This window comes from Heterocephalus glaber, unplaced genomic scaffold (assembly GCF_053883595.1).
Source record: "Heterocephalus glaber isolate CG9 unplaced genomic scaffold, H.glaber_assembly_v1.0 deba00001472, whole genome shotgun sequence".
NCBI lineage: Eukaryota > Metazoa > Chordata > Mammalia > Rodentia > Bathyergidae > Heterocephalus > Heterocephalus glaber.
The window spans coordinates 99,298,088-99,312,906 of NW_028258315.1; the positions used below are offsets into that span (position 1 = coordinate 99,298,088).

Sequence of the window (14,819 nt, forward strand, 5' to 3'; positions counted from 1 at the left end):
CAACTCACTTCCCACACGCAACCCAAATCGTTGTGTTGGAGAGAACTGAGCCCTGTCTTTTTCCTTCCTGCAAGCTTGGAGTAGGAATTCTAGAGGTGCTCAGATGTCTGCATCTGCATCTCCTCAAAAATTATGCTGTCAGACTTTGTGGTCTCACTTTCTGAGCATAGCATTTTGGTTTCATCTTTCGAAACAATGGTGAGTATAATTACACCTGTAAGGTACCAGAAACCATATTATCTGTTATTTTTATAGTTAGAACCAAAGGTTTTCTTCTCCATTTTAAGAGAAAATGTATTTCTTCTTTTAATTGGAAAATAAACCAGGGCAAGGAAAAGGTTATTTGCCGCTATGCAGAAAACCCTCAACAAGAAGTTCAGGGTCATCTGCTGGAGACCTTTCTGAGGACGGAGGTGTGCTAAGCACCTCAGCTCCTCTCTCCCCCGATGAGGCAGGGCAGGGAGGGGCTGAGAGCTTCCCCAAGTCCTGCACGGTCAGGGAGTGCTGAAGCTCTTGGCTCAGCAGACTGTGTCTTATTACCGGTGTCCTATGCTGCCCAAATGTTCAGGTGTGCACAGATTAACCAAGGATCTTATCAAACTCTTATTTCAGCAGGGCTGTGTGGAGTGGGGTCCGAGAGTCTGTGTTTGACAAGCTCCCGGATGAGGCAGCAGCTGCTCTCTGACCCATACCTGGAGTTGCAGGGCCTTCACTGCAAAGGCACAGTTCAGTCTTCTGCAGCAGAGTATTTCGGAGTTGGAATCAGGTGCTTTCAACTGATTACTTGATCCTAGCGTATTTGAGACGTGGAGACAAGGGAGTTATCGATCCAGGAGGGGTGTGGTTATGGAATGCATACATTTCCATGTATTTTTACAATAAAAATGCATTGAAAATCTTTCACGAAAGAGACTTAAAAATACAGGTCGGGCGTTGAGTACTCCCTTGCATTCTTTCAGGCATCAACTGTGAAACGCAGGAAGGGGAATCCCTGAATGGTCAGGGTTAGTTATCCATCATCACTCACCAACGCATTCACCTGCAGAGGGACTTAGGGAAAGCAGACTTGCAAGAATTAGTTTCCAACTTAAGGTTATAGTAGTTTAAAGAAAATTGTATTTCTCTGCTTAATGCATAGTCCATGTACAGTACAGTATTTCCAAAGCAAATCTGATGTATGGAATTAAGGAAAAACTGCCACACTGAAGGTCCTCACGAACTGAGGCAAGCTCAGTGGGTTGAACAGGTTAGAAATGTCAAATATCTCCTCTTACAACAAAAGAGACATCAAAATGTTAACTCCAGGATGCATTTGAAAACTCACCTTGATCTCACTTGGTTAAAACCGTGGACCAAATTGAAAGTGTCAGTTGTTTACATCCCAGATTGTGCTAGAACTAGTGAGAAAAATTCTAGCAGTGGAGTTTTAGAAATAAAACCTCCAAGTTGGCTCTTAGGAAATTGGAGAAAAAACACTATTATTTAGTTGTATTCTTCCTTGTCTTACTACTCCACCCCAATGTATGCTTTCTATGGAAAACTCTGATAATAAAAATAGCATTCATTCTTTCCCCTCTTTAGTTACAGAATGTACAGTCTCTGTCCCAGGAAAGGAACTTGCTTTTTAAGTGTCTACACAACCACAGCTATTTATTCTAATGTTATCTATAAACTCAGAAGTCAAATAAAGCTATGAACAATGTAATATTTATATATGCATAGTGTTTTATAAAAAGATTGGCCCACATACTGCTTTTCATCAATACAGAAAGAGCATTAAGTCCACAGCACACTGCAAGAAATAAACGAGTGAAGAACAGAGAATGTGAACAAGTGCTTAGTAATTCACAAGCAGGCTCACCATGGAGGAAGATGACACCAAACCAACTAAAGCTGTAGAGAATTACTTATATATCGCCCATTTTTAAAACAACTTTACATACCTGATTTAGTTTACATTAAAATATATCCCCGTAAATCAATTTGCTCATATTCAGAAATATAAACACATATCACATTCCTCACAGCTAAATTGTTTCATAAATTCTCTTTTATACAAGAAAAAAGGCAACAGTTGTTTTTTTTAAACAGGCTCTATTAATTACAATTTTTAACTATACACACAATGATTGGCTGGTTTTATTTCTTTTTCCTTTTTAAAAAAAATACAGTACCATGGGAACAACAGTGATTGACTTGCGAAGGTTTGTGTCTGTACGGAAGGTGTGAAACAGTGTATAGAAATGCACAACGCACGGCAAGCAGTGTTTGCTTAGTGGTCCCACAGGAACAAGCAAACATTTGGCTCAGCTAGGCAGTAATCCACTTAAACCACACCCTGGGCCTCCAACCCAGCCCCATCTCCTGAGGGGTCAGAAAAGAGTGGGCTTCTTTAAAAGGAAAAACCATTCAGTTTTTTTCTGCTGCCCAGACACAAAGGACAGGGTCAAGACCACAGAGGTTTCCCAAGGCCTGGAGCCTTAGGGATCTTGTCCTTCCTTCCCCGCCAATCTACCTAAACTTCCAGGAATGAGCAGACCCGGCACTCACCTCTGCAAACATCAGGAGAGAGGAGGTTCCTGAGGGAAGCTCTTTCCGCAGCCATGGGCCTGTGCTAGAGGAGAGCACACCTCTGGGGCTGGGAACGTTCAGGCCTGCTTCACGCCCAGCACCCTGTCACGCTTTCCTGCTATGTTCCGCCTCACAAGAGCCAGCAGGACACAGGTGTTGCTGTCCGTCCCTTCTAGTAGCTGAGCAGAGCTGCAGAGCGCTGCATTCGTGAGATCTGACCCAGACTGGGAATGCTAAGCACCTGCAATCAGGGCGCAGTGCACCTGGCTAGTGATGGCCGGCCTCCTGTGTCCGTGCCCTCCTGGGCAGGGAGGGGACAAGCTGTCTTGAACCAACTATAACTCAGGGACATAACTTCCTTTGTGCTGTGCAGTTTAGCTATAAATATCCTTCATTTGCAACAGTAGTCTCCTCATACAGTTTGCTTAATTTCAGGATCACTGGCGACCCTGTTCATGCCAAAAGGTCCTCAGTTTTTACAAACAGAAGCTTGCCTTCCTGCTCTTGGCTTTTAAGAAAAAGCCTTCCTGTCTACAGAATAACACTACATCACTACATAACAGTCCACATCAAGTTACTTAAACAAAATAATTTCCCTTACTTTGAGAAAATGACCAGCAACAGCCCCATTTCACCAGGAGGGAAAAGATTGTCCAAAAAAGGGGACGACTTCTTAACAATGCTGCCGGTTACTTAAAAACAAAATGTATATCCCTTTAGGCCAGTATTTGGCAAATAACTTCCAAAAAAGGTATGCATTTAAAAATACTTTCTTTAATATTATACATCAGGCACAACACTTTCCATATTGTTTTTCTCGTGAGATTTCAGATGCATAACGCGTCGGTCCCCAGCAGGGACAGCGGCGTGGGCGCTTCCTCGGGGAAAGAGCTCGCTGATCTCGGCCGCTCGGTCGGGGAGGTCCGGGTCTGGAGGTCCGGGTCGGCGGCCGGCTCAGATGCTGAGGTCGGTGCTACATTCGCGGTAGGGTCTCCGGCGCGGCTCCCGCTCCCGCTCCCGCTCCGGGGGGTTCCGCTCGCGCTCGCGGGGCTCGGCCCGGTCCTCGCGGCCCCTCCGCTCCAGGGAGCGCTCCCGCCGGCGCTCGGAGGACTTGGCCCTGCGCTCGGGCGCGCGGGGCCCCGGGGGCCGCTCCAGGGAGCGCCGCCGCTCCGGGGAGCCCGCGGGCCTGGCGCCGTCGCTGCGCTCCAGCGTGGTGTCGGCGCTGCGCGAGCCCCCGCCACGGCCCTCGGGCGAGCGGCGCCGGGGCCGGGGCCGGGACTCGGGGCCGCCGTCGGGCCTGCGCGGGGCCCCGTTCCGGGTGTGGCGCTCGCGGGGTGGTCTGCTGCGCTCCCCGCCGGCCTGCGCGTCCTCCGCGTGCTGCGAGGGCTGGCGGTGCTCGGGGGCGCGGCCGGGCTCCAGCGGGGGCTGCCGGCGGCCGGGCCTCACTTGCGGGCCCCCGCGGGTCCCGGCGGGGCGGCCGCGCTCGCTGCCGGGGTCTGCGGGGAGACAGAGGGGACACTCGGTATGCGGCCCGCGCCCGCCCGCCCGCAAGCACTGGGCGCCCGACAGCCAGGGCGCAGCCAGGAGCCTGGGCCAGGGGCCGCGCCCACTGCGCAGGCCCAGAGAGGCCGGGGCTTTTAGCACCTGCCAGCTGCTCGCCACGCCCGACACGCGACCACGGAAGGACTGACGGACCCCAAGCCCACCCGCAGGCTGTCCGCAAGCACCCCCACACGCACTGCTCCCTCACCCCGCCAGCGCGGTCCCTGTGCCCACAGAAGCGTTCCTTCCTCTGCGGGGTGCCGGCTCTCACTGGTCTAACCCGGAAGGGCACAGACTTGGAGGGGCAGGAGGCAAGTTTCTAGGGCTGTCTGAGGGTGGTGATCCAAGCGGGGCGTACGAGGTGAACCTGCTGCACCGCACCCTCGGGTTAATGTATTTCATCATTCTCAAAGTCTGCTGGGGCGGGGGGGAGCCTCACTATGGAGTTCCGGCTGGCCTTGAGCTTGCCGAGATCCCTCTGCCTCAGGCTCCACAGTGCCGAGATTACAGGGGCTGGCCAGCAAGCCTGGCCCAAGTTCTACATTTAAAAAAAGTAGCGTGCTGGACAGAGGGGATTACGGAAGTAACACATTGGCCAGATGCTGACTGACAAGTGCGACGCATACCCGAAGGTCTTTAAAAGTGTTCTCTCTACCTTTGTGGGTGTTATTCACCTATCTTGGGTACTTCTGTGTCAATTGAAAAAAAAAAAGGGAACAGTTTTTAAATGCAAAGTTTGGTGGTCAGCAAAAAGGAGGAGAAAAAGCATGTTAGGTACACATCTGAGGTAAGACAGGGCACTTACAATCTTTAGGGTTAAGGATACTTTTCCCTAGATGGTATATGAGGCAGCCATAATGAGATCTAAGAACTATGGAGTCAATGAGCTGCTTCTTACACCATCAAGACAAGGTCTCCCAGGACAGCTCTACTTGTTATTATGAACTGATCTGAAATGACACTGCAGGTGCCTCAGGGCATCTGGAATGCATGAGAGCTCTTTCCAAAGTAGAGATGTTTTGCTGGAAGTAAACTCAGCACGTCATAGGTGCTGACATGACACGCTGCAGTGTGGAGGGCAGCCTGGCGTGACAAAGGCAAGAGCCCTCGGGGTGCTTGAAAGATCTTTCATAAGGCAACGAGGTCACGGGTAAGCAATTAATATGTTTCATGAAGGATCTCCCAGAGCCAGGCAGGGTGGCAGGGATATAGCTTAGAACTGAGGTCAGCGAAACTTTTCTAACAGGCCAGGCAGAAGATACTTTGGTTCACACAGTCTCTGTTTGCCCTTGCAGGGCAAAGCCATAGGCAACACATAAAAGATGTGAGTATGACTATATGCCAATAAAACTTTATTAAGAGAAACAGGCGGTGGACGAGATTTGGCCCTGGGGGATGTACTACAAGTTCTACGTACATAGGTGAGCTCTGTGATGTAAGGTTTACTCTTTCTAGGATGGAGACAAACTCTGACTTTTGGGTGAGGGAAGGTCCTTAGATCACTATTGGAAACCTAGCCTGGAATTCTTACGTATACCACAAGGGAGAGCAACACTTCCACAATGTCAGTGGTGTACTTACAATTCAAAGACCGCAGGGTGCTCAGAATGAATTGGCAAACGTATCAAAATAGAGCTAAGCAGAAGCAATGAGGAAGTTAGGCCACAGCACAGAAACACCTAGTATTGATTGAGCTACAAACCGTAGTTTGATTATGGCCCATAAGGTAGAAGCAAGCCTCCCCGAGCTTTTCACTTCTCATACATGCAGCGATGTTAGGAGGGATCATCGCTGTAGAAGGGAGGGCCCAGCACCAAGAACAGTCAGAGAGAAAGAGAGAGAAAGAGAAAAAGTTGAACATTTAGATTCCCTATAACAAAGAAGAAAAAAAATAAAATCTGCATTTGTTAACATAGGGCAAAGCGAGTTTATTTGTCCAGTCAGACAGCCTAAGGCAACACTCTATAAATAAGGCTGCAGAGACCGTGATGGGAATGGCGTTTTCAGACAGTGTAGGTGACTTGAGGACCCAGACTACGGATGCGTCCTGTTTTGTTTTGTGTTTTTTTCAAACAACTGGAACAATGACAGGCTGGCATAGGAGAGCATTAAGAATAAACACAAAGAACACCCCCCGCACCCCCATCGCAGTTAGACTAAGTACAAAACTATTACAAAAATAGCCTCACAGAGAAGCAGGTTCCAGTCAAGTCAGAAAAATATTGGAACTTAACATAGTGTAACCCATCTGTGACTCTAATCAACGGAGTTAGAGATTTAGTCCAAAGGACACAGGAAACATACAGCAGAGCAACCCTGGCATGTCACCCCTTCTTGGAAAACCATGTGAATGCTCTTTATTTTTAGCCCAAAGAACATTTGTTAGTGTTGGATTTTCATCCTCAGTGCAACAGACACAGGTTTGGAGAAGGTGCACAGGTTACTGATGAAGACTCAAACGGAACATCACGTCCGACAGAAGCGTAGGGAAGACAGCACAGGGAGACATAGTTACACTTTCAGGGGCAGCGGCACACCTGGCGGTCGGAGCTGAGCACAGTGCGCAGGTGGGCAGCCTCGCGCTGTCGCTTTTGTTCCTGGGTGGCCACATCTGCAGCATCTAATCTGAGACCCTCTCCCCCCTTTCCTGGACCCTCATCCTGTGCACCTGAACCCATGTCTAACACCTGGAAGGCTGCCTTTCAAAGGAGCTATTTTCCTTGAGCTGCAGCTGCATTAAGCAACTCAAGTCTAAAATGCAACTGGGAATTGTGCAGAATGACTTTCAGAAAAGAGAGTGTTAACAGATAAATCCCTAATAAAGGGGACCAATGTATATGGGGGCCATTCAATCACAGTTTCTATAGAAACTTTTGTAGACCTTTGGTCGGGGAAAAAAAAGCCCTATATCTAGGGCATAGTTTCCTTTTTTCATTTTTATTTTAAACAAGAATCTTAATAGGACATGATTATTACAATATACAATAGATTGCCATCAGAACACTAAGCTATGTAAAGATCATATCTGTCTACTCAAGTCATACCTAAAGAGATGACAAAGGAATTCTATGTATAACCTGGCTTCCCTCATAGGAAAGGTATAGTAACACGTTTCCCTCATGGTGAGCACTGGGAATCTATATGGCTAATATATCAGCAGTTTTGGTTTGTCTGTTTGATAGTAGTGGGCTTAGGTGGTCTGACTGCAGCAAGAGACCGGTAAGGGCTGGAGAATCACTGTATCCAGAGCATACAGGGGCGAGCAAGCCCCAAATCATCTTGAGATTTCACACCTCTTAAATAAAGATATCAAGTAACCAAAAAAGAAAAAGAATATATTGTGCCTCAACATATCACTCAGGAAACCTGCTTTCCTGCTTCTTCAAAGGAGTATATAGTCATTTGTGCTAACAATTGGTCTGAGAAACAGTTTGGCACAGTTCAAACATCCCTCCACTCCTGGTCGGACTGGACAACTCCTTCTCTCTGATTATCAGAAAGGGGCTGTCAGGGCCTCCTTTAGGCCATGCCCCAGTCCACGTGAGCAAGCAAAAGGATGAAATGTGTAGAGATTCAGAACAAGCGAGGCAAGTAATCACATGGTGCGAGCGGCTGGTAAGACACTGGTGATCAGGGGAAACAAGAGGACTTTTCTGCTGCCGTCTGGAGACAATTCACGGGGTCATGCCAGGGAAGGAAGGAATGTTTTCAAAGTTTGACCCACCATATTCCGGGACCGAGCCGTCGCCCCGCCTGAGAAACAGACGAACTCTGCGGCCACCACTCTTAATCAGTTCTATGGCCCGAGAATGCTTCATGTTTTTGGTGGTCTCACCATTGATCTCTAGAATTTCATCACCAATCTGCCAGGGCAAGAGAGAACAGAAGGACGGTCACAGCTCTGGAGGCCCTTTTTCACTGACTCACTCACCAAATATTTATTAAGCACATTCCAGAGGATTTCTTATTGCTTAGGGTGCAGCAGTGAAAAATACAAAGTGAAATCCTTGTCCTCACAGAGACTGGATTATAATGAGGGAAACACAAGTAGTAAGAAAATTGGAAAAATACACATCTGCTAAATAACATTAAGCACCAAAGGGAGAAAGCTAAGCCAGGAGGGGATGCGAGCTGTGGCCGAAGGGGGCTGCATCAGACCCTTGGGGGGTCCCCCCTCCCGGAGTCGCGGCTGGGCATCATCTCTGGCTGTGGCCTGGAGCCTGCGAATCCCTTCTAGGCCTTCACAGAATATGGTCAGCGTCCTCGGACGTCAGCTCGAGGACTAGGTGACGAGACAGCGTGGGCTTCTGCCACCTGCCCTCACGTGCTCTCTGATGTGTGTCACAGCGTCCTGCCACGGCTGAAAGTTGTGTTGCATGCTTGGTCCCAGCCCATGGTGCCGTGGCAGGTGGGGGAAGCGTTAGGATGCGGGGCCCAGAGGAGAAGTCAGGTCTTGGGGACGGGGTCCTAAAGAGGATCCTGGGGCCCCAGCCACCTTCTCTCTTGTGTCCCAGCTGCCATGGTGTGGGCAGCTCTGCCCTTCCACACACTCCCCCAGGGCGTTCGCTCACCACAGGTCCCCAAACAAGGGAGCCAACAGACTATGGGCTGAAACCTCTGAAACTATGATTCAAAATAAATCTTTCTTCCTGTAAAGTTCACTTTCTCAGGTATTCTGTCCTATGACAAAAACTAACACTATCAGGGAGCCTCACAGAAAGGCCAGAGCGAGGCTCCAGCCAACGGACCACCACACAAACGAGCCCTATGTAACCCTCCCCCAGGCGCACCTTCAGGAGACCAGTCTGGGCTCACAGTGAGCATGGCACTTACTGGCTCAGCCACTGCGGTAGGCGCTGGACAAGAGGGAATGAACAGAACAGGCCAGACTGCTGCTGCTCAATGGAGTGTATGTTCCAGAAGCACGAAGAGGAAAGGTACTGGCTTTGGAGTCTGTGAACATGAATCTTAGCTCTTGTCAGCTTAGGTCCTTCAACTTCCTGGATCCACTTCCGCATCTGCAGAAGGGGCCGAAGCTACACCCACACCTGCTGTGCGGCAGGATCACCCAGGTCAGGGTCTCCTGTGGGCTGTGCACCATTATGTAACCTATGATCGTGGCATTCCAATCGATTGGAAACTTTTAAGAACGATTCAAGACCAGGGAACGCATATCCCAATATATGTATCTATCACTGAATGTATTCCCCATGTATATGCAAAACGACAGGGCACACAAGAAACTGGTATACTGTTGGATCCTGGCAGTTGTATTTTTATATGTGTACACAGCTTTTCACTGCTTAATGTCTGAAACATGCTCTACTTGTCCTTCCTCAATTAAGAAAAACACTGTTAAAAATTCAGTCTGAAGAAACTTAAAGATCAAAATTGTGCCTTAAGTACAAATACAATACTGACTTCCTTATGCTTGGTCAGTGTTTTCTTCTTTCTGCTCAAGCCCAATTTAATTCACTTTTCTTCCTTTCTTGACCTGACTTTCTTTTAACTGGTTGCAAATGGCTTCCTATGCATGTATCTCAGTCTAGGTGACTCATCGATGATGAGGAGACAATTTATCGTTCCTAATCATCCAATTTGCTCAGGAGAATGACACATTCATTCATGGCAACAGGTACTACACAGCTCAACAGAGCAGGCCAAACTTCTGGCATTGGTGTATTTAAAACAGAACTCTGGGTATAGAAGCTGTGAAGGTGCTGTCCTTTTGTTGAGAAACAGGGTCAACTTGCTGTGTACCCTAGGGAAGACGGCTGATGACCAGCAGGAGCACGAACAGAGCCCACGCCCAGAATCTACAGGCACCAGGGTTTCCTGCTGCCTGAACATCCTGAGTACCTAGGGATTCCTGTGAAGCGATGCCTGCTTCAAGCAATCACAAGAACTAAGGAAAGGGCATTCAGAGAACACTACTTTTGAGACATTTGCTAGTAATTTTAATCTTTTCAAAGATCCACCCAAATTGAGTAGCCACAGCTGACAATCCTTTAGGAGGAGACATATAGTAGGGCAGGGCGGGATCTCTTCAAACCCCGTAGAAAGTGTAACCTCACGGACACGAATGTCCCGGCCATGCGCCGAGGAGCTGCTGCAGGTGGCCTGCTTCCATCTACCCCGCCTCCTTTTCAGACTCACCCTCATCTTTCCACACCTTTCTGCAGGCCCGTCCTCTGCCAAACGCAGAACATACAGGTCCATGTTGTACTCTCGACCTCCTCGAAGACTAAAGCCAAACCCCTTGGCTCCTCTTTCCAGTTCCACAGTGTAAAAATCTTGCTCCTGTTTAAAGAATTTAAATGCAAGAATTCTAGGAGAATTTATGTCCACACACGTTTTTCTTCACCTCTTCCCAAACATTCTCTGTGACAGTAATTTGGCCAAAAGGTACATTCTCCACCACCCTTGGTGACCCTAACTCATTTATTAATCATCCTCATCAGTCTGTTATCTCAGCAGCGGGGGAGCTAGAGCCTGAAAATGTTCACAAGCGCGCCTGTCCACGCCCGTGTGAGCATTCACTCGGGCTGCATCTGCACCGGGCGAGGTGGCTGGCACTGGCAGGACGCCACTCGGTTGCTGCTGAGCCTTGTGCTTCCTCACCAAGCCTGTTAGACGCTGGCAGCGCCGCCCTAGGGTGCCACACAGGCTCTGCAGTCTGGGAATGGCTCCCATGCCATGTGTGGGGAACATGAGTGGGTACCAAGGGCTCCAAGGAGCTGAATAGGACAGTAACTTATTTAACTTTGCGTCACCTAGTATTTCCCAGATTTGTTTCACTTTCTATCACTTGTGCACCTCTATTGCTATCCCGAGGGCAAGTTCTTCTGTGTCTCACCTGAAATTCACAAGCCTGAGGAAGACCTTATCAAAAGAGGTATTTTCTTGGCAGAAACAAATTTTTATTTTTTTGGTTTTTTGAGACTGAGTTTCACTATGTAGGCCAGGCTGGCCTTGAACTCACTATGCGATCCTCCTGCTTCAGCCTCCTGAGAGCTGGGATTATAAACATGTGCCACCACACTCGGCAGAAATACATTTTTGAAAACTATAAGTAGATAGACATTATCTGCTTAGCTTACTGATCCTTGTGATACACTTCATTTTGTTTTTACCCTAGACACAGATATCTAGGAATACTTTTCAAAGGCAGTAAAATAAAATGTCATTTCCTAGACAATTAAATGTGAGTACACAATTGGTAAATCACTGCACAAAATATTATTTAAGGATGTCTTTTAAAAATCTATCTTGAACTAGCCTCAGAAAAATGGAAGGAAATGCACAAAGTACACAAAAAAGATAAAAAGAAGAAGGGAAATGCCCCTCACCTGTGTGGCCTGGGCTGCTTTGAACTCAAACTGAGATTCTGGCTTTGGTTTGGTGGTATTCCTGCCAAAGAGAGAAAGGAACATGACAGCAACCCAAAGGGTACTGGGAGAGTCAGAGACGTCTGCGGTCACACGGAGAGTCGCCCCCTCCAACCTCAGAGAACCAAAGCCGCAGCTGACCTGGGCTCCTGGGGCCCCTGCTGAGCAGGACTGTGTGTGCTGGTGATGGTGGCGATCTTCTCCGCGTTGGTCAACAAGGTGGCATTGGAGGACTCTGCAGGAGCGAACATAAGGAAGTGAAGGCCGCAGTGGAGAATCCTTCAACAGGGAGGCGCACAGAAGCGCCAGATCTACCAAAGAATGCCGACTGCTCACTGTTACACCCGAATTCCCATAAACCCCGTGGTTCACGAACCACTTGTCTTCTCTGATGCGGGCTACGAATGCCCCTAACCGCCTCCCCGGTAGACATTCCCACGAAGGGAGCAGAGTTTGCCAGAGACCACGCTGCTCTAGAATTACAGCCAGCACAGCTGGGTCCTGCTCCTGCCCGCCACCCTGCAGGGCACCACACTGGAGTCATTGCAGGGTTTTACAGTAGATGTCTCTTCCACTAACACTTCCTGCAACCGATCAGCAGTGTTCAGTGCTGGATTTCCTCATGTGAACACCACGCTAGTGTCAGAAGTGTGCTAGCATCTCATTAAAAACACACAACATCACCCACTTTCTTCTCCACTGCTTTTAATGAGGCACAAGTGAACACACAGAGCTCCTGGCAGATCTCACCTGGTATCACTCACAACAGATTAACTTTAAAATGTGCATCAGAGAAGCAAGAGTCTGTAACTATGTTCTATAAATCACAAAGCCACCTTAAGGTAATGGATACAACTATATTCCTATATAAATTGCCTCTCTTCTCCAATCATCACATCCATCAGCAACTTCATTAATCTCCAAGTTTGGAGGCTTGGAATGTGAAAATACTCATGTGCTTAACTACAGACTGCACACTCACATTCATGTATTAAAATGTAATAATTCGCACAGTGATGGTTAGACACTCCTTTGCTAATTATTTTTCCATTAACATCAAGGTAGGTATCAACCAACTATAAACAAGCCCCACTTGTAATATTTAACTCTTTGGGACTCGGTGCACATTTTCTAACCAACAAAATGCTAACTGTGGTGGTTGGGTGCAATTTAATTCACATTTAATTCACAGTGTACCTTGCAGTCTACAACTTTCCTATGATTCACAGTAATGACTTAGGGTTTACTGAATACATATCTCTACCCATCAAAAATAAAAAGTTTTCTATGAGAAAACATTTTAAGTAGTTCAAACTGGGAACCCTGGAATACCTCTCTCTCCACTGCAGTCCTGGAATAAGAGACATCCCCATAGCCTGAGTGTCTGTGGCCCACCTTCCATTTTTAACCTCTTGAGGACATTATACAACTTGGGTCAGGTTTCCTGTTGCCTTATCTTCATTACACACACAGGAATTAAAAGCATGGGTTTGAGATGTCGACCTGGATTCAAATCCTCCCCTCCACTTCTCATTAGCTATGCGCCTTATTGTTCTCATCTCATGAAAGATGATGGCACTAATTCCCTTCTCATGGATTGAAAGGGACATGCAGTAAGCACTCGGTACATATTTATGTAGCTATGGGTCTTGCTACCACTAAGGCTTTTTGGTTTATTACTATGGGAACTTACCTTTAAGTTAAGATCTCTACGAAATGAAACATTTAAAGAGGATTTTAATAAATTTTACTGAAGTGATAGAAGTCCACTATTCCTATAACCAAGACAAAAGATTAACAAGAAAATACAGCTAGATCAAGAGAACTGCTGTATGAACTCCATTCACGTTTTAGGACAATGTTCTCCACAATCTGGTTTTTTTTTTTTTTTTTTTTTGGTACCGGGGATCGAACTCAGGTCCTTGCGCTTGCGCAGCAGGTGGCGAAACCACTGAGCTAAATCCCCAGCCCTGTTCTCCACAGTCTGTTACCAAATATTTCTACAAATTCTGAGGGAGAAGAACCTATGGTTAGTTAAAGTTTGGAAAGTTCTGGATGACATGAAAGGAAAGGTTTCCAGGGAGTCTGTTTTGTTGCTTCTGCAGACACTGTGGAGCGTCTCCAAGCCCATGTGGGGTTGTTTCCCTCTGATTTGGGGAGGGGCTGCTTCTGGAGCTAATTGGGAAGTGGGTTAACCCAGCAGCGTCAAGGTCAGACTGTGTCTGAATCATTTTGCTTCGAATCCTCAGCTCTGCAGTTTACTAAACAGGCAGAACTTAGGCAACGTCACTTAATTTTCAGTGCTTCAGGTTCCTTATCTGCACAAGGGAACTGACCGAAGAATCTAAGAAATTAGTATAAAGACTATCCAAGAATAAAGTGAGATAGCACTTGGTACATTAATCATGCTAAAAATAATTAGTGTTCTTTTGGTATTTATTATTACATTAAAAACACATTATTAATTGTTTCTCGGTGCCTTCAGAAGGACACTGGCTCCTTCTACTGCCCCCCTTCAAAGGCAGTTAACTGGTAGAACCGAAGTGATGCACCTAAGTGGTGACTCATCAAGCTGCCCCACGTCAGCAGAAGGACAGAGGACAGCCCACCCGCCACCGTGACTCGCCAGAACTTTCACAAACACATGCACTGGACCTTTAACAAACTTCACATTGCTCACTGTAATTAATTTTATGGAGACTCTGCAAAATCACAAGATTCTGTGGACGGTGGGTAATCATAATCAGGATACCAAAAAGAATGTCTTCTTGTAATTAAAGTGATTATAGTTACTGGGTTGTGTGAAGTTTCCCTTTAGAGTTCTTGTGTGTTGTTTGTAGCTGGAATTTTCTAAGCAGATCAAATCCTATTCTCAAATAATTTTTATATTTGTGCTGCTTTCATGATCTGATGAGATACAACAGATAATCACTCCATACATAAACAGAATGCCTTTATTAATTTTCCTCCTACCTTTCACTTGCTATTTTTCCAATCATATTTACATGCAAATCTATTTGGGATTGAAGCTTAACTTTAAGTACTTTTAAAAATTAACATTTAATATGCAAATACCTATTTGAGCCTCTGAATCTTCCTCATGCTGTTGTGCTCTGCGTCTATGAACAGCCATCATCTCTAGACCACCTACGTGAGCCACACAAACACTGCTTCAACTGAGTCTCACCACGCAGCACAGCCGGTGGTCTGCTGCTCCAGTCTGCAGACCCACACTGAGGCAAACAAAAGGCAGGGCCATGGCCAAGGGCACCCCAGAGGCACGGGTGGTAAAGGGGGTTCAGCTCAGGACCTACCGAC

General features: G+C 47.1%; 1 protein-coding gene across 43 annotated transcripts in view; it reads right to left on the minus strand.

Moving 5' to 3' along the window:
- Positions 1 to 1,705: 1,705 nt before the first annotated feature.
- The window catches only part of Magi1 (membrane associated guanylate kinase, WW and PDZ domain containing 1), a 353,668-nt gene continuing 340,554 nt past the window's right edge, over positions 1,706 to 14,819 (minus strand). For 23 of the 43 annotated variants that reach the window (XM_087181668.1, XM_087181653.1, XM_087181652.1 and 20 more), the window contains 5 exons: positions 11,643 to 11,736; positions 11,463 to 11,523; positions 10,270 to 10,413; positions 7,838 to 7,976; positions 1,706 to 4,067 (listed from right to left, as the gene is read on the minus strand). In XM_087181668.1, coding sequence (XP_087037794.1) covers positions 3,526 to 4,067; positions 7,838 to 7,976; positions 10,270 to 10,413; positions 11,463 to 11,523; positions 11,643 to 11,736 — 980 coding nt within the window. In that variant the 3' untranslated portion in view covers positions 1,706 to 3,525. The other 20 variants (XM_087181679.1, XM_087181681.1, XM_087181680.1 and 17 more) reach the window with 7 other exon arrangements.